At 37.0% G+C, this 23,996-nt stretch overlaps 1 protein-coding gene and 1 long non-coding RNA gene across 6 annotated transcripts in view; both read right to left on the reverse strand.

Annotated features, from left to right (window-relative positions):
- FANCL (FA complementation group L) overlaps positions 1 to 15,938 on the reverse strand; it is a 97,565-nt gene extending 81,627 nt beyond the window's left edge. For all 3 annotated transcript variants that reach the window (XM_029937411.1, XM_029937410.1, XM_029937409.1), the window contains exon 1: positions 15,810 to 15,938. In XM_029937411.1, coding sequence (XP_029793271.1) covers positions 15,810 to 15,905 — 96 coding nt within the window. In that variant the 5' untranslated portion in view covers positions 15,906 to 15,938. The remainder of the gene's footprint in view (positions 1 to 15,809) is intronic.
- A 3,082-nt stretch (positions 15,939 to 19,020) lies between these two features.
- Positions 19,021 to 23,996, reverse strand: part of LOC115288999 — a 77,021-nt gene continuing 72,045 nt past the window's right edge. For 2 of the 3 annotated variants that reach the window (XR_003907322.1, XR_003907320.1), the window contains 2 exons: positions 23,701 to 23,754; positions 23,072 to 23,201 (listed from right to left, as the gene is read on the reverse strand). This is a non-coding gene — a long non-coding RNA (uncharacterized LOC115288999). Of the gene's footprint in view, positions 19,086 to 23,071; positions 23,202 to 23,700; positions 23,755 to 23,996 lie in introns of those variants that run through there. The other variant, XR_003907321.1, reaches the window with a different exon arrangement.

The raw sequence follows: 23,996 nt of genomic DNA on the forward strand, positions 1-23,996 counted from the left end.
AGGACAGATACCATATGGTTGCACTCACAGGTCTAAAAGGAGAACAGGAGAAACCTAATGGAGGACCAGGGGGAGGGTAAGAGGGAAAGAGTTGGGGAGAGAGAGGGACACAAAACGTGAGAAACTACTAAATACTGAAAACAAACCGAAGGTTAAAGGGGGAGGGGAAGGGGGAAAAGAAGTGGTGGTAATGGAGGAGGACACTTATAAGGAAGAGCACTGGGTGTTAGATGGAAACCAATTTGACAATAAACTATTTACAAAATAAATAAATAAAATAAAAATAGTCGTGATGATTTAAACAAAGCTATAAAGAGGTGCAAATAAAATGGAGATGGCCACAGCACAGACTGAAGAGGCAGAGAGGTGAATAGGTGAATTAGAAGATACAATTATGGAAAAACAGGAAGCTGAGAAAAAGATAAAATGATCCAAGAGGACGAAAGGACAATTCAAGAACTGAGTGATGCAATCAAATGGAACAATATCCATATCATAGGATTTCCAGAAGAAGAGAGAGAAAGGGGCTGAAGGGGTACTTGAAAAAATCATAGCTGAGAACTTCCCCAACCTGGGGAAGGAAAGACACTGAAATCCAAGAGGAACAGAGAACTGCCCTCAGAGGTAACTTGAGTCGAGCTTCTGCACCACATATCATAGTGAAACGAGCAAAAAACAAAACCAAAAAAAAGGATAAAGAGAGAATTCTGAAAGCAACCAGGGGTTAAAGGGCCTTAACATACAAAGGCAGACCCATAAGCGTAATAGCAGACCTATATCTACTAAAAACTTCGCAGGCCAGAAAGGAATGGCAAGAAATCTTCAATGTGATGATGAACAGGAAAAATATGCAGCCAAGAATCCTTTGTCCAGCAAGCCTGTCATTCAGAGTAGATAAAGGTTTTCCCAAACAAACAAACAAACCAACAAAAACCTGAAGGAATTCATCACTGCTAAACCAGCCCTACAAGATATCCTAAGGGGGACTCTGTGGAAGAAATGTTTCAAGGTACACTAAGTATCAGAGACATCACTTCAAACATGAAACCTACAGACAATACAATGACTCTAAACACTTATTTTTGAATAACACTGACTGTAAATGGACTAGATGTTCCAATCAGAAGACACAGGTTATCAGAATGGATAAAAAACAAGACCTATCTATTTGCTGTCTACAAGAGACTCGTTTCAGACCTGAGGACATCTTCAGATTGAAAGTGAGGAGACGGAGAAATATCTATCATGCAACCAAAAATCAAAAGAAAGCTAGAGTAGCCATACTTAAACCAGACAAACAGGACTTTACATTAAAGGCAGTAACAAGAGATGAAGAAAGATTATATAATAATTACAGGGTCTATCCATCAGGAAAAACAATTATAAATGTCTATGCACCAAATTCGAAATTACCCAAATATATAAAACAATTCATCACAAACATAAGCAATCTTATTGATAAGAATGTGCAAATTGCAGGAGACTTTAATACCCCACTAACAGCCATAGAGAAATCAACTAGAAAGACAATCTCTAAAGAAACAATGGCCCTGAATGACACATTGGACCAGATGGACTTGACATATTTAGAACTCGACATCCCAAAGCAGTGGAATACAGTTTTTTCTCAAGTGCACATGGTACATTCTCCAAGACAGATCACATATTTGGTCACAAAGCACCCCTCAATAAATATAAAAGAATTAAGATCATACTTTCTGATCACAATGCTATGAAACTTGAAATCAACCACAGGAAAAAGTCTGGAAAACCTCCAAAAGCATGGAGGTTAAAGAACACCCTACTAAAAAAACAAATGGTCAACCAGTAATTAGAGAAGAAATTTTAAAAATATACGAAAGCAAATGAAAATGAAAATACAACAATCCAAACAGTTTGGGATGCAGCAAAGGCATTCCTAAGACGAAAATATATTGCAATCCAGGCCTATCTCAAGAAACAAGAAAAATCTCAAATACAAAATCTAAAAGTACACCCAAATTAAGTAGAAGCAAAACAGCAGACACCAAACCCCACGGAAGAAGAGAAATAATAAAGATCAAGACAGAAATAAATAATATAGAATCCAAAAATATAATAGAACAGATCAATGAAACCAAGAGTTCGTTTTTGAAAAAATAAATAAAATTGATAAACCTCTAGCTAGGACTTTCAAAAAGAAGAGTGAAGTCCCAAATAGATAAAATCAGGAATGAAAATGGGTTTATTACAACCAATCCCTCACAAATACAAGCAACTATAATGGAATACTATGAAAAAGTATATGCCAACACTGGACAACCTGGAAGAAATGGACAAATTGCTAAACACCCACACACTACTAAAACTCAAACAGGAAGAAATAAATTGAACAGATGTGTAACTAGTGAAGAAACTGAATCAGTTATCAAGAACCTCCCAAGAAATAAGAATTCTAAAACAGGGGGCTTCCCTGGGAAATTCTACCAGACATTTATAACAGAGTTAATACCTAGCCTTCTCAAGCTGTTCCAAAAAATAGAAATGGAAGGAAAATTTCCAACTCATTCTATGAAGTCAGCATCACTTTGATTTCCAAACCAGAGACACAGTTAAAAAAAAAAAAAAAAAAAGAGAGAGAGAGAGAGAGAGAGAGAGAGAGAGAGAGAGAGAGAGAGAACACACTACAGGCCTGAACTGATTTCCCTGATGAATCCCTGATGAATATGGATGCAAAAATTCTCAACATACTAGCAATTCAAATTCTACAGCATAGAAAAGAATTATTCCAAAAAAAAAAAAGAAAAGAAAAAGAATTATTCACCACGATCAAGTGAGATTCATTCCTGGGTTGCAAAGCTGGTTCAATATTCACAAATCAATGTGACACATCACATTAACAAAAGAAAAGAACCATATGATCCTGTCGACAGATGCAGAGAAAGCATTTGACAAAATACAGCATACCTTCTTAATAAAAACCCTTGAGAAAGTCAGTGTAGAAGGAACTTACTTAAACATTATAAAAGCAATTTATGAAAAGTACACATCTAATGTCATCCTCAATGGGGAAAAACTGAGAGCTTTCCCCCTGAGATCAGGAACACGACAGAGATGTCCACTCTCACCACTGCTGCTTAACATAGTGCTGAAGTCCTAGCATCAGCAATCAGACAACAAAAGGATATAAAAGGCACCAGAATTGGCAAAGATGAAGTCAAACTTTCCCTTTTCGCAGTTTTCATGGTACTCTACATGGAAAACCCAGCAGACTCTACCAAAAGTCTGCTAGAATTGATCCATATATTCAGCAAAGTCACAGGGTACAAAATCCATGTGCAGAAATCGTTTGCATTTTTATACACCGATAATGAAGCAACAGAAAGAAATTAAGAAACTGATTCCATTCACAATTACATAAGAACCATAAAATACCTAGGATTAAACCTAACCAAAAATGTAAATGATCTGTATGATGAAAACTATAGGAAATTTAAGAAGGAAATTGAAGACACAAAGAAATGGAAAAACATTCCTAGTTCATGGATCAAAAGAATACTGTTAAAATGTCAATACTACCCAAAGCAATCTACACATTCAATGCAATCCCCATCAAAATTGCACCAGCATTCTTCTCAAAGCTAGACCAAACAATCTCAAAGTTTGTATGAAACTACAAAAGGTCCCAAACAGCCAATATAATATTGAAGAAAACCAAAATAGGAGGCATCACAATCCCAGACTTTAGTTAGCCTCTGCTCCAAAGCTGTCATCATCAAGACAGTATGGTATTGGCACAAAAACAGACACATAGACAAATGGAATAGAAAACTCCAAATTGGACCCACAAACGTATGGCCAACTAATCTTTGACAAAACAAGAAAGAGTATCCAATGGAAAAAAGAATGCCTCTTTAACAGATGGTGCTGGGAGAACTGGACAGCAACATGCAGAAGAATGAAACTAGACCACTTTCTTACACCATACACAAAAATAAACTCAAAATAGGTCAAAGACCTGAATGTGAGACAGGAAACCATCAAAACCCTAGAGGAGAAAGTAGGTAACAGCCTCCTTGACCTCAGCTGCAGCAATTTCTTACCTGACACATCTCCAAAGGCAAGGGAATCAAAAGCAAAAATGAACTATTGGGGCCTCATCAAGATAAAAGCTTCTGCACTGCAAAGGAAACATTCAACATAACTAATAGGCAACAGACAGAATGAGAAAAGATAGCTGCAAAATGACATATCAAATAAAGGGCTAGTATCCAAAATCTATAAGAAACTCACCAAACTACACACTCAAAACAAATAACCCAGTGAAGAAATGGGCAGAAGACATGAACAGACCCAAAGACAACATCCAGATAGCCAGCAGACACATGAAACAATGCTCAGCATCACTCATCATCAGGGACATAGAAATCAAAACCACTCTGAGATTCCACCTCAGAGAGTGGCTAAAATGATCAGGAGACTACAGATGCTGGAGAGGATGTGAAGAAATGGGCACCTTCTTGCACTGTTGGTGGGAATACAAATTGGTGGAGCTGCTCTGAAAAACAGTGTGGAGGTTCCTCAAATAATTAACAATAGAACTCCCCTATGACCCAGCAATAGCACTGCTAGGAATTTACCCAAGGGATATTAGAAGAGCTAATGCACAGCAGCACCTGTACCCCAATGTTTATAGGAGCACTTTCAACAACAGCCAAATCATGGAAAGAGCCTAAATATCCATCAACTGTCAAATGGATCAAGAAGATGTGATTTATATATACAATGGACTACTACGTGGCAATGAGAAAGAATGAAATCTGGCCATTTGCAGCAATGTGGATGGAAATGGAGTGAAAATAAGTCAGGCAGAGAAAGACAGAGACCATATGTTTTCACTCATACGTGGGTCTAGAAAAGCTTAACAGAAGACCATGGGGGAGAGGAAGAGTTCAAAAATGTTAGAGAGAGGGAGGGAGGCAAGCCATAAGAGATGCTTAAACACTGAGAACAAACTGAGGGTGGATGGGGATTGGGGGAGAGGGGAAAGTAGGTGATAGGCATTGAGTAGCGCACTTGTTGGGATGAGCACTGAATGTTGTATGGAAACCAATTTGACAATAAGTTATATTAAAAAATACAAACAAATATAAAAGTAAAGACCTTGCAAAAACATTTAAAAATAAACAGGAAGGATAATGCAAATCAAAGAGATGAAAAGCACAATGTCTGAGATGGTAGACAGGATTAGCAGCAGATTAAGCTTTGCAAAGGAAAATTTTAGGGTACCTGAAGACACAGAACACTAAAAACAGGGAAAGAACCTGAAACAAACACCAAAAAAGAACAGAACCATTAGTGAATTATAAAACAACTTTACAGTGGCCTAATATGCACATATTTTGAGTCTCCAATACAAGGGAAAGCGAGGGAGAAACAAAAACTTTTTAAAATAATTTTCCCAAATTAAAATATATACTCACAAATCCAAAAAGCTCCACAAACCCAATGGAGGAAAAACATGAAGAAAACTACACCAAGGTACATCACGATCTAATTGGTAAAATGACACAAACAAAAATCTTATAAGCAGCCAAAGAAAAAACGACACATTACATTCACAGAATCAAAAATAATACTAGAAATTTCACATAGGAAATAATGTAAGACAGTTAAGCAACATCTGAAGTACTAAAAGGTGGGGGAAGGGGGGAAATCAATCTAGAGTTTTATACCTAGTAAAAGTACCTTTCAAAAGGCCAAACACTATGTCAGACATAAAACAGCTAAAAAAAATTTTATCAGTATGCGACATTCACTAGGAGAAATGTGAAAGGAATAACTTCAGAAAAATAGTAAATGAAGTAAGATACAAATGTGAATAGGGGCACTTGTGTAGCTCAGTCAGTTAAACATCTGATTTCAGCCTGGGCCATGATCTGATGGTTTGTGGGTTCGAGTCCCACAGCAGGCTCTGAGCAGGGAGCCTATTTTTGATTCTCTTGCTCTCTGCGTCCTCCTGCTACACTTGCAAACACATGCACACTCGCTCTCTCTCTAACTTAAGGAAAAAAAAAAGAAGAAAAAAAAGAAACAAGAAAGAAATGTGGATATACAGCCAAGAGAACCAGAAACATTAAACATACAGGTAAATATAAAAAAAAAACTTTTTTTCTTATTTTCTAAAATGTCTTTAAAGGATAATTATGCCAACTAGACAATTTGAACAATAAGTACTAATTAAAATCCAAGGTATTAAATAAATATGAATCCAGATGGATATAAATGATTTAATAAACAAGGAAGTTATGGAATAAACTAAATCAAAGGTTAATGACCTCTATTCTTAAAACTATGAAAAACTGAATGAATGAAATCGAAGACAATACAAAAAATGAAAATACATTCCATCCTCTTGGATTGGAGAATATTATTAAGATGTCTATACCACCTAAAGCAATCTACACAATTAACACAATCCCTATCAAAATGCCAAAAGTGTGTTTCACATAGCTAGAACAAATAATACTAAAATTAAAAAGAAACTAAAAAAAGACCCCAAATAGCCAAAGTAATACTAAAAAAGAAAAACAAAGTTGAGGTATCTCAATTCCAGATGTAAAGTTATATTACAAAACTGCAGTAATCAAAACAGCATGTTACTGGCACAAAAACTGGTACATAGCTCAATGGAACAGATTAGAAATCCCAGACATAAACCCAGTGGCTCAACACCACTGATCATCAGAGAAATGCAAATCAAAATGACAATGACCTATCACCTCATACATGTCAGAGTGGCTAAAATCAACAACACAAGAAACAAGTGTTGGTGAGGATGTGGAGAAAAAGGAGCCCTCCTACACTTAGTTGGAAACGCAAAGTGGTGCAGCCACTGTGGAAGACACTATGGAGGTTCCTCAGAGAGTTAAAAATAGAACTACTCTATGATCCAGTAATTGTACTACTGGATACATACCCAAAAATTACAAACACAAAATTCAAAAGGATACAGGCACCCCTATATTTACTGCAGCATTATTTACAACAACCAAATTACGGAAGCAGTTCAAGTCTCCATCGACAGTCAAATGAATAAAGATGTGGTACATATTTACAATGGAGTAGTATCCAGCCATAAAAAAGAAAGCAAATCTTGTCTTTTGCAACAATCTGGATGGAACTAGACAGTATAAAGCAAAGTAAAATATGTCAGCTAAAGACAAGGAATAGTGATTTCACTCATGTGTAATTTTAGAACAAAACAATGAGGCAAAGAAAAAAAAAAAGACATAAACCAAGAAACAAAATACAGACTCCTCAGGGGAGGCAAGTGGGGGATGGTTGAAGCAGGTGATGGGAATTAAAGGGTATACTTAAAATGAACAGAGTAATACACAAAATTGTTGAAACACTGCATTGTAACCTGAAACTAATATAATACTGTATTTTCTCTATACTGGAATTAAAATTTTAAAACTTAAATAAGGAAGTTAAACGAACCTTCCTTACAGAGTAATTCTAGATAAATTAGAGATACCCTACCTTACAAGAGGGAAAGCATAACTCCTTAAGAAGTGGGGGCTACTTATAGAGATTTCCTTCCAAAAAGAGTACAGCAGGGAAAAGAGGAGAAGTAGTAGAGGAACTCTCTGTAGTAGAGAAACCCGACAAACACTATTTCAGGCATGGTCAACATCAATGGTGGTATATCAAATTGATAGTATGCCTCCTTTATAGGTCATGATATGGTGCTTAATCTCTGCAATGCTCCTCTAAAAACCAATAACCCTCATGATAAAAACATAAGATAAATTCCAGTACAGTATTATCCTATAATATACTTGACTAGTACTCTTCAATAAATTAGTTCATAATCATAAGAGTCAAAGTTATCAAAAGCCAAGAAAGTCTGAGACACTATCACAGGCAAGAGAAACCTAAAGAGATAGAATAATGTGGTATCTTGGATGGAATCGTGGAATAAAACAAAAAAAAAGACATTAGGTAAAAACTAAGGACATCTGAATGAAGTATGGGTTTGAGTCAATGATGTACCAACATTGGTTCATAATTTTTAAAAAATGTACTACACTAATGTAAGATGTTAATACATCTACCCACTTGTGTAGGTCAACGTACTTGTGTGGGGAAGAGAACAGTATATGGGAACTCCCTGTGCCACCTGTTCAATTTTTCTGTGACTCTAAAACTGTCCTTAGAAACTAAAAGTCTTCTCATAAAAGAAAGTAATTGTTTAAAAAATAACAGTGTTTCAGGAGGATTATGAGATACACAGAAATAAAACATATGACAATAGCATTAAAGCCAGGGGATGAGAAACAATACATTCTAAGATTCTTATACCAGAAGAGAAGTGGTATACTGTAAGTAGATTATGATAAATTAAAGATGCGTATTGTAAACCCTAGCCAAAAAGAGAGAGACAAAAATGATATATTTAATAAACCAATAGTGCATATAAAATGGAATCCTAATTTAGGATTAAATTATAAATTTAGGTTAAATTATAAAAAGCTTAAGATGTATATTATAAACCCTAAAGCTACAAATCAATGGGGAAAAATAGCTAATAAACTGAAAGAGGAGATAAAATGCAATTATATTGTATAATCTGTAACAATTTCAGAAAAATAGGAAAAAGATAAGAAACAAAGAAACACATAGGACAAATAGAAAACAAACAGCAAGACAGATTCAAACCCAACCATATCAGTAATTACATTAAACGCAAAAGATCTAGGGGCACCTGGGTGGCTCAGTCAGGTAAGCCTCCAACTCTTGATTTTAGCTGAGGTCAAGACCTCACAATCATGAGTCCCACTTCATGAGATCGAGCTACACTTCAAGTTCTGTGCTCACAGTGTAGAGCCTGCTTGGGACTCTCCCTCTCTCTCTTAAATAAACAAACATTTAAAAAAATGTAAATGGTCTAAACACCTTCAAGTAAAAAGCAGTGATTGTTAGATTACATAAAAAAGCAAGATCCAAAAGATATCCCCGTTAAATATAATGGCACAAATAGGTATGAAATAAAGAATGGAAAAAGATTAAGCCATGTCAACACTAATCAAAAGAAAGCTTGAGTCACTATACTAATATCAGAAAATAGAGATTCTAGGGCAAAGATTACCACATATACAAAGGGTTATTTCACAGTCATAAAAAAAGGAAAGCAGAAAAGAAAAATCAGTTCAAGAGTGCTTAACAATCCTGTAAGTTTATGTACCTAATAAAAGAACTTCAGAATAAATGAAGCAAAAACTGAGAAATGAAAGTAGAAATTGAGAGATAATTATGGTAGAGGAGATTTCAATGACCCCTTTCATTAATAAAACAAGCAGACAGAAAATCAGTGAGCGTATAAAAACTCAAACAGCATTATGGACCAACTAGACCTGACGTTATAGAACAATCCATGCAACAGCGGCAGAATGCACATTCAAGTATAGATCTAACATTTACAAGATAGGCCATAGTCTATGCCATAAAATAAGTACCAAAATACTTAAAAGAATTTTAATCATAAAAATTATGTGGTGACCAATATGGAACTAAATGATAAATCAGTATCAAAAAGAGATCTGGAAAATCCTCAAATATTTAAAAAGATGTATTGTTCTTCTAAGTAGCCCATTCAACAAAAAAGAAATTAACAAGTATTCCAAACTGGAAAAAAATAAAAATGAAAATACTACAAACAAAAGTATGTCTTACATAGCTAAAGTAGCATCTGAAGAAAAATTTACAGCACTAAACATCTATATTCTAAAACAAAGTTCTCATTATCAATGAGCTAACCTACACTTGAAGAAACTGGGAAACTTAACAGCAAGCAATAAAACACAAGCACAAAAATAAGAGAAAAATCAGTAAAAAAATCAAAAGTAGGTTTTGAAGCAATCAATAAAGTTTTTTGAAAAGTTTATTTTGAGAGAGAGTGAAAGAAATTTGGGGAAGGGCACAGAGAGAGAGTGACAGAGATAATCAGAAGGCAGCTCTAGATGGTCAGTACAGAGCCCACTGGATGCAGGGCTTGAACCCATAACCCGTGAGATCATGACCTGAGTTGAAATCAAGAATCAGATCCAAAATTAAGAGTCGGATGTTTCACCAAGTGAGGTAGCCAGGCACCCCGAGATCAATAAAATTTATAAGCTTCTATCCAGTCATCACTGCCTTTAAGAAGAGATGGTACCTCATTTCTCTCCTTTTGTATATGAACTAGATTTAAGACTTGCTTCTTAAAAAAAAAAAAAAATGAATAAAGCAGAAGTATGTATTAACTTCAGCAGCCAGAGGGGAAAGGTACTGTGCAGCTTTCTGCTTGATCTCTGTTGTAGCACTCAGAAGCTAAGTGCCATGTTGTGACTGCTATGTTGTGAGGACACTATGGAGATCCACGAAGTAAGGAACTGAGGGCTCCAGTCAAGAGCAGCAGAAAACGAGGGTTTCAGCCAATGACCATGTGAATGAGGTATCTTGGAAGCAAATCTTCCAGCTCTAGTCAAACCTTTAGAGAACTGGCAACTGACTAACATCTTCACTGCGAGTTCACAAGAAACACAGAACCAGAACCATCTAGTAACTTTCAAATCCTGACCCATAGCATAAGTGATAATAAAGGTCTGTTGTTCTAAGCCACGAAGATTTGGGGTAGGTAGTTAGGCAGCAAAAGATAATCAATACAGGGAACATCATTACAGATTCTAAAAACATTCACTAAAAGGATAATAATAAAGTATTATAAAATAACATTTAAGCCAACAAATTCGAGAGTCTAGAGGAAATGAGCAAATTCCTTGAAGGACACAAACTATCAAAGCTCACTCAAAAGAAACGGAACAACCTAATAATAGAGAAAATATCTTCTTTAAATCACAAGGTTTATTCTCACAAACATACAAAGGATCAGTAAGTTTCATGCACTAGAATTTTTATAAAAGATTATCTCATCACACTGTAATAAAACTAGAAATAACAAAATTAAAAATCAAAAAAAGACTTGAGAAAATGTTTTACTTTTCTATGAAATAACTCCTGGTACAAGGGATCTACAAAGTAAAATTAAGTAAGTACTAAAAAACAATTATGATGAAACACTACAAGTCATCATATACAGAGTAATAAGAGGAAAAAACAGAGCCATAAAAACTTGTATCAGTAAAAATGTGCTCTTACAATCAAATAAATAAATAATGATTACAATCCACTAAATAAATCATTTTTAAAACCAATGAGTCCCTTCTGATACAAATAAGTGGGGAAAAAGAGAAAGCTACTCCTTATAATAAAAAGACAATAAAGAAAAATTAGGGAAGTTAGAAAATCATCATTTGGTACAGCACCTGAGTGGCTCAATCGATTGAGCATCAGACTCTGGATTTCAGTTCAGATCATGATCTCATGGTTCATGGGTTCGAGCCCTGCATCTGGCTCTGTGCTGACAGTGCACAGACTGCTTGGGATTCATTCATTCACTCATTCATATTCTCTCTCTCCCCGCCCCCTCCCCCACACACACTAGTTCAATCAAGAGTCAAAAGACACTAAAACTGGTGTGTGTACTAAAAGTTTGATGCCTCAGAGTGGCTCTCCAGAAGTACTTCTGAATTACAAAACAAACATCTGGCACATGCCATCTTAATTAGGTAATTAGAGGTAACATCACCAATGAGACCAGCTGACTTCCTGTGCCCTGAAAATAACACAACATTCTTTCTGTGTCACCTCTGCCAAAGTCACATGCTCTGAATTTAATGATGAAGAAACATCAGTCAAACCCACAGAGGGACATTCTGCCTAATAACCAAACTGTATTCTTAAACAATATCAAGTGTGGGGCACCTGGGTGGCACCTTGGTTTCACCTAAGGTCATGATCTCACTCATAGTTTTGTGGGTTCCAGCCCGCATCAGGCTCTGCACTGACAGTGTAGAGCCTGCTTGGGATTCTCTCTCTCTCTCCCTCTGCCCCTCCCTGACTCACAAGGTCTTTGTCTCTCTCAAAATAAATAAACTTAAAAAAAAAAAAAAAAGTGTCAGGTTTGTTAAAAGCAAAGAGACCATGCAACTATTCCAGATTAAAGAGATGTCAAGTAAATGTAATGTGATATCTTTTAGGAAGCTGGAAAGGGCTACAAAATATGTAACTGCAAAATCAACAAAATTTGAATTTGGACTCCAGATAATGGCATTACATCATGATTAAATTTCCAGTAACCAGTTACTGCAGGTTTATATAAGTGTATCCTTATTCTCATAAAATATATGCTGAAATATTTAAGAATAAAGGGGCAACATGTCGACAACCTAATCTCAAACTGTTCAAAAAAAGAATGTGTATATATACCCACCCACATATATATATATGGGGCAAAAGTAAAATAGTGAATCTGTAATGCTCATACATACTTGTTACTGTAAGTTTGAAATTATATACAAAACAAACATTTTTTAGACAAAAATCAGCTCCACCAAACAAAACAATGTTAAATTAAGTTCTTTAGGTTGAGATTTCAAGAAGCTGCTTAAGGCAGGTATGAATCAGAATGGTAGCAACAGCAAAGGGTCACAGGTAAATTTCATCTGATCTCAACTCTGATGTTTACACATCTTCTACGAGGTTTTAGCAGACAACACATATAATACAAAATACTTTCCTTGAAGTGCCTAAAATGCGGGAACCATGGTTCCTGATAAAAATGTAACTTAAGATCTCATCAGTTTTTCTAAACGATGTCTGAAAGTGAGTGTTTTCACCTAGGTAATTCAAGACCAATACTTCCAACTGCAGAACGGAAAAGTGAATTACCTTTACTCCAGAAATAATCATGAAATTTAACCTCTACTTTCTGTGATGGTCCCCAGGAATCTGAAGAAAATTGAATATATCCATATGTCCCCTCTCTAACCTTCCCTTAATCACAGTGTATTCTGATTAGTTACACACTCAATATTCTGGGGGGTGGTAAAAGTTTCATTTAGCAAGTAAATTCGGTAACTCAGTATTTTTGAGAGATTATTGTATATTCTGAGTAAACTTCAAAAACATATGGTAATTCCAGGATATGGCCCTGATCTTTGGTAGGAACCAACAAGTAGACTTTCCTTTCATTCCCTTTTTACACTTTATGGTAAGTAACAGGGAGAAAATGCATTTATAGATCATTTCTAGGCAAAATTGTGAAGCTAACGACCAACCTGTTTCTACCTATGTGCAGTCTCATATATTTTACTAGAAATAGGAATCATGGCCTCCTGAAAAGAAAAAAAAAGTCACCATTCTGCATTTAGCTGTATTCATATATTGCATTTCTGTATTTTTTTTGTTTGTATTGTAAAAAATTCAAATAATGTTGTGATGTAACAAAAAAAAAAAGAAAGTATGTGTGCTGGTGAGGAAGTGGGTCAACAGGTCAAGACTGTGCACCTCCTAGGCACAAACACCCAGTCATAAAATAAGTTAAAGGGATGTAACGTACAGCATGGCAACCAGAGTGAGTACTGCTGCAGACATGAGAGCTGCTCAGAGAATAATCTTAAAAGTTCCCATCACAGCAAAAAAACTCTACAACTGCATATGGCAAATTGGATGAACAGGAACCTTAACTGTGATCATTTCACAATACATACGTAGATCGAATCATTCTGCTGTACATCTGAAACATAATGCTGCATGTCATTTATAACTAAAAAATAACATGAAATATGCTTCTCTTTAAAGTTTTCAAATACCCAATACTCATTTTTGAAAGGTGAAACCATTCTCTTAATCACTATAATTAAGAGTTAAATTTTACCTCCATCCCATTAATTTAATACTGGCAGTGTCTGTTTTGATGAAAATTGCTGAATGGAGCGTTAATTAAGGTAAGGTGGAGCAATGCAATTATTCATTTTCCTTTCAGAAAACAAAAATAATTCTAAGAAATTTTTATTCATCGCCATGATACTGTTTTTTCCAAATTATCTGGTTAATCACTAAATTTTAAATTATGACAAAATTGCATAATTTGTGCGTCTATAAAACGGAGTTCAAGTAATTGAAAACTTGCCTAAGATCCAAACATATTTTCCCAGAAAATACAGCTCTACTTCAGTGTTGCTGAAATACCACCACTTTGCTGCTCTCCTCTTCAGGAAGTCCTCCTTACCTCACCCAGCAAACCAAACCCTCCGGTTAGGCAGCCACGTGTACATTTTACAGCTAGAAGGTACCCCTGATGAGTTAACCTATTCATGACCCATATTTTAAGTTGCAGGTCGTGAGGGCCCACTGCCTAGTTAAGCATCAATCACTTAAGCATCGACTCTTGATTTCACCTCGAGTCAGGACCTCACTGTTGAGGACTTCAGAGTCCCACTTCGGGCTCTGCGCGGACAACCTGGAGCCCCATTCGTGCTCCACCTCTCTCCCTCTCTCCATCTCCCTCTCCCCCTACCCGTGTCTCTGTCTGTCTCTCTCTCTCCCTGTGTGTCTGTCTCCCCCTCCTCTCCCTTTCCCACCCCCCCCTCAATAAATAAACTTCAAAAAAAATGTTTAAATGGTGCAGCTAGTTAATTCGTATGTGGTTTCACCAGTTTTTCCTTAAACTGAATCCGTTCATTTTATTTTAATTTTTTTTTTTACCGTTTTACTTGTTTTTGAGAGAGAGCGAGCGAGCAGGGGAGGGTCAGCGCGCGAGAGAAACACAGAATCCGAAGCAGGCTCCAGGGGCTAGCTGTCAGCACAGCTGCGGGGCTCGAACCCTGAACCGTGAGATCGTGACCTGAGCCGAAGCGGGAGGCTTAACCGACTGAGCCACCCAGGCGCCCCTGAATACATTCATTTTAAAAGATTTTTTTTAAATGTATGTGTGCTGGTCAGGGAGGTGGTACCATGTTGCGTGTAAAGGTCAGGGAGCAAAAATCTACGCTTAAAATTCTACTCTAAGGTGTCTACAACGCAGAGGAGCAAAACCCAGGGGTGGAATCACATAGCCTGGCTTTAAGAGATTCCGGTGATCACCGGCAACTAACAACCTCTCTACCTTCCTATGCCTTGATTTGCTCAACTATGAAGAGAGAATGATTTTTCGTTTTATAGTTCTGCGTCAAGGGGCCGAGCATTAGTGAAATCACGTACTTGGAAAGAGTTTTGTAAACTTCAGAAACGTACACGTGTTACTATGTGTAATAATCTCCGCAAGAGAAGCCACTTGCACTCAGGAAAAGTAATTCTGTTGTCAAGATTCCGTACCAAATATCGGATGGATGTTTTCAGAGCCAAAAGGAGGTTTTCCTCAAAAAAAATTTTTTTGTTTTAATTTATGTATGTATGTATTTATTTATTATGGTCCGGAAAACGAATATAATTAGAGCGGATTCCTTGTGAACGGGCACCAACCTTCGTGGGGCTTGGAGGAAAGGGTTGGTGTTAGAATCGAGGTAGGCAAAATTTTGCAAAAACAAAACAAAACGAAAAACCCGCAGAGTTACGGGTGGGACAGTGAGTCAAAAGGGAGGCAAAACTCAGGAAGCGGCGCGAGGGGCGTGGCCCTCCGCCCCGCCCCCGCTCCGGTCCAGCGCGGGGCTCTCGCGGCCAAGTCCCCGCTGCGACCCCGCCCCAGGCACTGACGCCGTAGCGAGGGGCCTGTAGCCAGCAAGGCGACTAGTCCTCAAACCTCTAGACTCCGAGAAGCAGTCCCGCGGCGACCCCCAGGAGCCCCCCGGTCAGGCCGCTAACCGCTCCCGTAACTGACTTCCAGGGGCGGAGCTGCGACGCGAGAGGAGGCCCAACTAGCGAGCGAGCAACAAGCCGGCGGGTACCTGGACCGAAATGAATCCTTCGTACACGGTTTTCGCCCGGTTCTGAGGCAGAAGCAGCGGGTACTGGCGCAACAGGCTCGCTTCCATCTCCGCCATGACTCGCCTTCCGAGGAGCCGCCGGGGGTTTATCCGCGCGCCGGGCTCCGCACATGCGCAGTCCCGCCAGCGCCCTGGGCGCCGAGGGGCGGAAACTAGGGCTTTGGCGGGAAAAGCCTCGAAGATTCCGCGCGACGGGAAATGAAGGTCTTGTGCTAGTCAGGGCACCTGAACTCAGGCCCAACCAGAGTAGATTCTCGGCAGGAGGCAGCGTTGACCCCAATAAGGGGGCAGGAGGGAAGATTGTTCTCAGGTTCACAGATGTAATTGAACAAGATCATTCTAGCCTTGATCGTCCCAATAACCCTTTTGGTAATTTTGTTTGATTTTACTGAAAGACTACTACAGCTCTGTGGAGTTGTTTCCTCTCGCATACGATGATTTGTACAGTCTGGGTATTGTATTTCCTTTACCCTGAACCTGCCTCAACTCCCCTTCTTCACTGTAATCAGTCTGTTACCCTGTTCTACAGGACCTCCTGTATGCCTTCAGCATACAGAAAAATGTATCATTCTGCGTGTATTATAATCCGGTCAGTATCTCATATGCAACATTGTAATTCTATGGTTTACCAAGTTTACTCAGATACTATTGTATTTGTATTGGTGAAGTGCACAATTCACAAGTCACAATTCCAGACTCAAGTCAACACCATACTCAGCTTTGGTACACTGCATTCACAAATGTCCTAAGGCAAAATGTGAGGGAAGATTGCCGATAAACTGGATGAGCCAAAGTTAATTTTTCTTTGATAACATTTTCTATACATTTTTTAAACTCAGGAATGGTGGTTATCCATTCCTTTTACTGAAGGTTGATTAAATAAGTAGCTTATTACTATTTGCCACAAAATTGTTTGATATCCCAATCAGTATTCAATACATTATATTTTTGAACCCTAGTATTTGCAAAACATCATTGTAATTTGCCAAATTCCATGTAAAGATGACTAAGATGTACTCCCTCCCATCTTTATTGCCCTCAAAATGGAATTTGACTTCCTGAAGATTCTTAAAGTTTCACAACAATTATCACCATATTCTGGATACTTAGGGAAAAACAAGAAAACAGCACTGGTGGTTAGATGTAAATTACACTAACGCAGTGATTCTCAGTGATCTATAACCAGCAGCATCGGTATCACCTGGGAAATGCAAATTTTCACCACTCTATCTCCGATCTAGGGAATCCCAAACTCAGGGAATGAGGTCTAACCATGTGTGTTTTAACAAGCCCTCCAGGTGATTATGATGCAAGGAAAGTTTGAGACCCTTCTTAGGGATATGACCCTCCCCACCCCTCAATTATGCAACTCATTCATTAAGGATGATACTGCATTCAACCATCACAATCATGTTCATCTATTTACATGGATGCCTAGGCTGTAGGCTTGATTTGGGGTTCTCAAAGTGTGGTCCTTGGACCAGCATCATCAGTATCATCTGGGGCCATGTCACCCAAGACCAACTGAATCTTTTTAAAATTTTTTTAACATTTATTTTTGAGAGAGAGAGAGAGAGAGGTAGAATGTGAGGGTATTTTTGATAGAGAGAGAGAGAGAGAGGGAGACACAGAATCTGAAGCAGGCTCCAGGCTCTGAGCTGTCTGCACAGAGCCTGACATGGGGCTCGAACTCACAGACTGTGAGATCATGACCTGAGCCAAAGGCGGACGCCCAACTGACTGAGCCACCCAGGCACCCCCAATTGAAACTTTTAATTCTAGGAGACAAATTCAGCAATCTATATTTTAACAATCACATGTTTAACACCTTTGTGTTTTAACAAGGGATTCTAATGTAAGCCAAAATTTGAAAACCATTACCTTAGACTTAGTGAAGTTATATTTTCACAACTGAGTCTAATGTGAAGCCAGCTGAAATTCATTGCACTAATCAAGTAAATAATTGTCAAAGAGTTTATAGTTCCAAAGTCAGAGTTACCTAGCCACATAGTTAAGGTTTAGAAGATATTTGCTATGTGAATAAAATAGTTTATTAGTGTCAAACCATTATTTATGAGACATTCTTAATACAGAGATCATTTCAGTTATAACAAAAGAAACTTTAAAGAAAAAAGCTGAAAGATTAATTGCAATTTGGGTCTGATATTAGGGAACTGAAGTTTTCTTGGCTTTTCTATCGTGGTTTTAAGATCTCACTACTAGAGCCTTAACCATCAATAGATAGAAGGACAATGATAGCTTTACAGAGGTCCTTTGAACAAGTCTTATATCACATTGGCCACCCCATATGCAAAGGGTCTGGGAAACACAGTTGTTGGTATTTTGTTTTTTGTGGGTTGTTGTTGTTTTTTTTTTTTTTGGCTAAATATATTGTTTGGGATTCTGTTAGTAAGAATAAAGGAGAGAATGGTGGAGGTGGACTGCTTTCCATTTCTGCAATACTGCAAAGCCCACCTACCCCCTCCCAGAAAAGCAAAAAAGATGTGAACTTTATTGGCACCACATTATCAATGAAATGCATACTTTATATGACAAATTTTCATGTATGTGTACTTCTAAACATATGATAGTATATTTTCCTGTATCTTTTTTTTCCAAGATGATTTTTCCTTTCAAAGAGCACTAAAAATAATTTATATCTTGTTGACTAACTGGAGTGAACATCATTTATAAAACTGTTAAGGATTAGAAATCAATGAATAGGGGCTCCTAGGAAGCTCAGTGAGTCAAGCATCTGACTCTTGATTTCAGCTCAGGTCATGATCCCAGGGTTGTGGGACAGAGCCGAGTATCAGGCTCTCAGCTGAGCATTGAGTCTGCTTGAGATTCTCTCCCTCTGCCCCTCTCCCTCACCCTCACGCACTCTCTCTAAAAAAAAGAAAAAAAGAAAAGAAAAAAGAAAGAAAGAAGGAGAGAAAGAAAAAGAAAAAGGGAGGGAGGAATGAAGGAAGAAATAGGTAACATTATAAGCAATAAGGAACCAATTTTACATTTTGGAAACTTAGTGTAATCTACATAGTAATGAAATATCCTACAAATAGAATAAGGAAGCCATGAAATCACAAGTATATTTTTCATCCAAAAATGTCCTTCAGCTATGGAAAATAAATAAGATATAATTGTGGTTTATCACATTCCTTAAAGAATCCTTCGTTGACAGGGATAGGATTTGCTAAAATAGCAATTTTGTTTCTGTTCAGTGTTGCTTGTTTCTATCTACAGACAAAAGAGAGAAAGTAAAGTAATGTGAATTATCCATAATGTGGAAATAGCTGATTTTATAAAATTTTGAGAAATAACTAAATTAACAAAAATAAATTAAAATTCACACCAATTTTCAGAAGCTTAGAAGTAATTTTATACATATAAAGTCATTTCAAAATAAAAAACATTTTAAAAGTATCTTATTCAGGGCACCTGGGTGGCTCAGTCGGTTAAGCATCTGACTTTGGCTCAGGTCATGATCTCATGGTTCATGGGTTCAGGCCCCATGTCGGGCTCTGTGCTGACAGCTACCTCAGAGCCTGGAGCCTGCTTCTGATTCTGTGTCTCCCTCTCTCTCTACCCCTCCCCTACTCATGCTCTGTTTCTTTCTGTCTCAATAATAAACATTTAAAAACAATTTTTAATAAAAATAAAAAATTTAAAAAGTATCTTATTGAAAGAAATAGTAACACCTTTTTTATTCTTTGAAATCTTATTTGAAGTTAATATTAGCAGGTATATGAGGAAACAGATATAATCATACGTTGCTTATTATTATGGGTAATTCACATGTTTCTAAAAAGCAATTTAACTTACATACAGCAGAAAACCAAAAAAAAAACTATTTTCTTTTGAACAAGTATGACTTATGGGAGTATATCCCAAGAAGATAATCCAAAAATGTTTATAGAAATAGAAGGCAACTTAATGTCTAATAAGTTAGAAATGGACAAGTTATATAACATGATAGGATGTCTAAAAGCCATTAAAATGACATATGTGAGTGTGCAATTTTGTCACATTAAAAGTGTATATTCAATCTTTATATGTGAAAATGGCAAAATAACATCAAGATAAAGAGAAGAAACTTACATAATCAGTTGATATTTTAAAGATAAAAAGACCTTTCATTTTTCCATGTAGAGCAAATTACATAACAGTACCATGAATTTTTACATTATTTTTTATATTTATTTATTTTTGAGAGATAGAGAGACAGAATACAAATGAAGAAGGGGCAGAGAGAGAAGGAGACACAGAACCGGAAGCAGGCTCCAGGCTCTGAGCTGTCAGCACAGAGCCTGATGTGGAGCTCAAACCCACAAACCACGAGATGATGACCTGAGCCCAAATCGGATACTTAACCAAATGACCCATCCAGGTGCCCTACCATGAATTTTTTAAAAGAAAGTATTAGCAAATATTTTTATAAATGTAAATGTTATCCAACTTAACATCATCTATCAAATTAGAGGAAGCACAATATAATGAAAAGAGTCAAGAAACTTCGATTCAAATGCTTAACATTGTATAAATCACATTATGATCTCTAAGGTCCTTTGTAATTCCAAAAATGTATTTGTAAGAAGCAAATGGGCTCTGTGCACCTGGATGGCTCAGTCAGGTGAGTGCCCAACTCTAGATTTCAGCTCACATCATGATCTCATGGTTCATGGGATGGGGCCCCACATGGGGCTCTGTGCTGACAGCATGGAGACTACCTGGAACACTCTATCTCTCTCTTGCTCTCTTTCTCCCCCCATCTCTCTGTCCCTGCCTCACTAACACTGCCTCTCTCTCTCTCTCTCTCTCTCTCTCTCTCTCTCTCAAAATAAAAAAAATTAAAAATACAATAAATTTTTAAAAAAGTGAACAGGCTCAAGGTGCTTGGGTGGCTCAGTAGGTTGAGAGTCTGACTTCAGCTCAGGTCATGATCTCACTGTTTGTGGGTTCGAGCCCCGCTTCAGGCTCTGGGCTGGCAACTCAGAGCCCAGAGTCTGCTTCTGATTCTGTGTGTCCCTCTCTCTCTGCCTCTCCCCTGCCCATGATCTGTCTCTCTCTCTCTCTGGAAAATAAATATTAAAAAATATTTTTTTAAAAGTGAACAGACTCAAAAACAACTATTAGGTATGGATTTTCTGAGTAATAAATCTGAAAATAAACTTTACTTTGAAAATCTCATTCACATTGTCACTCCACTTACTAAGATTATGTTTGTGAAATCCAATATGGAATACTGACATTGGATATTTTTGCAGTTTCGTCAACAATTAAGAGAGTTTAGTCTTATTCACTTTTAGTTGGACAATAAATGCTTTCAGAAATGATGTAGGAAAGTTATGAACCAATTATTGCAGCAGAGATGAAGTTCATGTTTAGTATGGAGGGAACAGCAACAAAGAGTTGAAGCAAACATCTTTACATAAGATTTTATTACTTTATTTGATAAATCAAGAGGATTCAGCCTTTGGATGCTCATGTTCAAATTATGAACTGAAAACCTTATCTAGATGTAAGTAATCTTCTTTCTGTAGGTACTTACTCAGAAATGATTTTATTTCATCAGTTCAAAATTCAAGGCAATTTTATATACACAAATAGTCATTTGAAAATGACAGAAACATTTTAAGTTTAAAAAAAATTAGCATGACTTTTAAAATATTCTTCAAAATCTTAAGTCTTTAATTATATTCTTCAACTAATCCATTTGAGGAGGATTCATTTTGATCTCATTTTCCTTTAGAGACTGAAATAGGTACAAAAGGTGTTGTGAAATGAAAAAGAAACAAAGAAACAAATTATCGTGTGTCAAAGTTGGTTGGTCCAAGTTTTATATCTGGGACTCCATATGAAAACCTGACCAAGGGGAATAAATGATGAAATCACACAAGTTTTTAGGACCCTTTAGAGTAGCAATATTTAGGGGCGCCTGGGTGGCTCAGCCAGTTAAGCCTCCGGCTTCAGCTCAGGTCAGATCTCATGTTCGTGGGTTTGAGCCCCGCGTCAGGCTCTGTGCTGACAGCTAGCTCAGAGCCTGGAGCCTGCTTCTGGTTCTGTGTCTCCTTCTCTCTCTGCCCCTCCCCTCTCATGCTCTGTCTCTCTCTGTATCAAAAATAAATAAAACATTAGAGTAGTAATATTTAGTCACTAGATATAAATTAATATAAATTTTATATAACATATTTATAATTTTACACTATTACATTTCATATAAACTAAAATCGTGTCAAAGTTATTTTCTGTATTTAAAATTTATCCAAATTTATGAAACAGGGTATCTTAGCGTGCAGAGTTTGGTAGAAATCACAACCTAAACTATGTCCTCTTCCTTAACTATCCTGAGACTCTAGAAGACAACTGTAAATTCAGAAGAAAATTAAACAGGCTCATTGGATAAGCACTTTCACTGAACAAAGGTGAAGCCTCAAAGACAATAAATTACCAGAAATAGTCTTGGCTTATACTTATTTAGTTGATTTTCAACAAATTTAATTTAATCAAATACAACTTTATGTAATGTAAAGGACTTCCCAATGAGCAGAATGAAAACCAAGTCAAGAAATACTTTCCGCTGCTAGGACAGAGGCTTCTTACAATCCCTACCTTGTAGAATTTCCTAACATCTATTAACAAATAACTGCTTAGTACTTCTACTATTCTGTTTTCCAAATGAGTAAGCTTATTGTATTTATCCTGTCCCTGGTCCACCATTGTGCTTTGTATCGGTTTGTGTGTGATGGAGAGGTGGTGGCAGAGCCCAGAGAAATCAAAATCCAGACTCTAACAGAGAGGATGTGGACAACTGAGAAATCCTGGAGTTTAAGGTGAATGCAGTGATAGATGAAATATTGGGGTATCTACTGTGGGAATGGGGGTTGGGTATATGTTTTATGTGTGAGAAAAGGAAGGGTATTTGGTGATCAGAAGAGTAAAAGAGTAAACTGTAGTGGAGATATTTATGTGCTCACCTAACCCATTTCCTCTGTCTCCTGGGTCTAAAGCTAAACTACATTTCCACCCTCTCTTGCAGGTTGATGTGACCACGTGACTGAATTGTGGCCAATGGAAAGTGGGTGGCTCATAAAACTTTTCTGGGCATGATTCAACATTCTCTTTCCTTATTCACTGGCTTGAATCAAAGTATTCTAAAGCCCTCAAGAATGGTGGAAGCATGAGATGGAAAGAAGCTGTGTCTGAAATGTCTTCCAACTAACATGTGTGAGGGAGAAATAAACTTTATTAAGGCACTGAAATTGGGGGATTTGTGCTTTACACGAGCATACAGCATGCCTTACTTTAATATGGTCGGTATCAAGCTGCTTCAGTATTTTGATTCTATTTGAACATCTAAAAAAAGGTGAAATAACTGTTTTATTATAAAAAGTCAAATATTTACAATATGCCAAAATTTTATCCTTTCACTCTATTTAAACTTATAACAATGAATTTTAGATGTCAACAGAAATACAAGCAATGAAAAATTTAATCTGTGGGATATGTGAGTGAAAATGTGTAAAGACCATTGAGGCTTCACTATTATTCTCCTTAGATTATTATTCCACTATTATTTTTCCATTAATTTACATAATAAAACTTGGCAACATTATGCAGATTAAGAATCCACATTTAAACACATTCAATAAATCTGAAAAAAAATCTACCATGAGATAAACATTTTATCTATTTATCAGAGTTTTTTTAAATGCTGAATCTCTCTTTGAAAGCATTTTCTTAGCCCCCTTTCACTTAGGAGTACAGTAAAACTTAAGAATACCTGGCACTATATACTAGTAACAATTCCTACTGAATTTCAGTAACATTTGATTATACATAAATTTGCTCTTACTTTTCTTATCCCATCAAGTTAGCTGAGACTTTTGGGCTTGGTACATCTGTTGTCCTGGAAAGGGCATATATAAATTAGTTATTTGTTCAGGATCATAAAGTGATAGCTAACCTATTCCTGGTGGTATTGGTGTCTAAGGATAGTAGATCCAGGATTACAAGAAGTAGACTCTGGGATTGCCAGAGGGAGGAGTTTTGAGCCCTGTGGCCTTGGAAGAGCCAACATGTAAAAACTGTGACTCTAGGAACCCATCAAGGGCACACTGGCAGAATGGAGCTCTGACAGAGTAGCATTTC

The sequence above is a fragment of the Suricata suricatta genome, chromosome 4, assembly GCF_006229205.1.
Source record: "Suricata suricatta isolate VVHF042 chromosome 4, meerkat_22Aug2017_6uvM2_HiC, whole genome shotgun sequence".
NCBI classification, from domain to species: Eukaryota; Metazoa; Chordata; class Mammalia; order Carnivora; family Herpestidae; genus Suricata; species Suricata suricatta.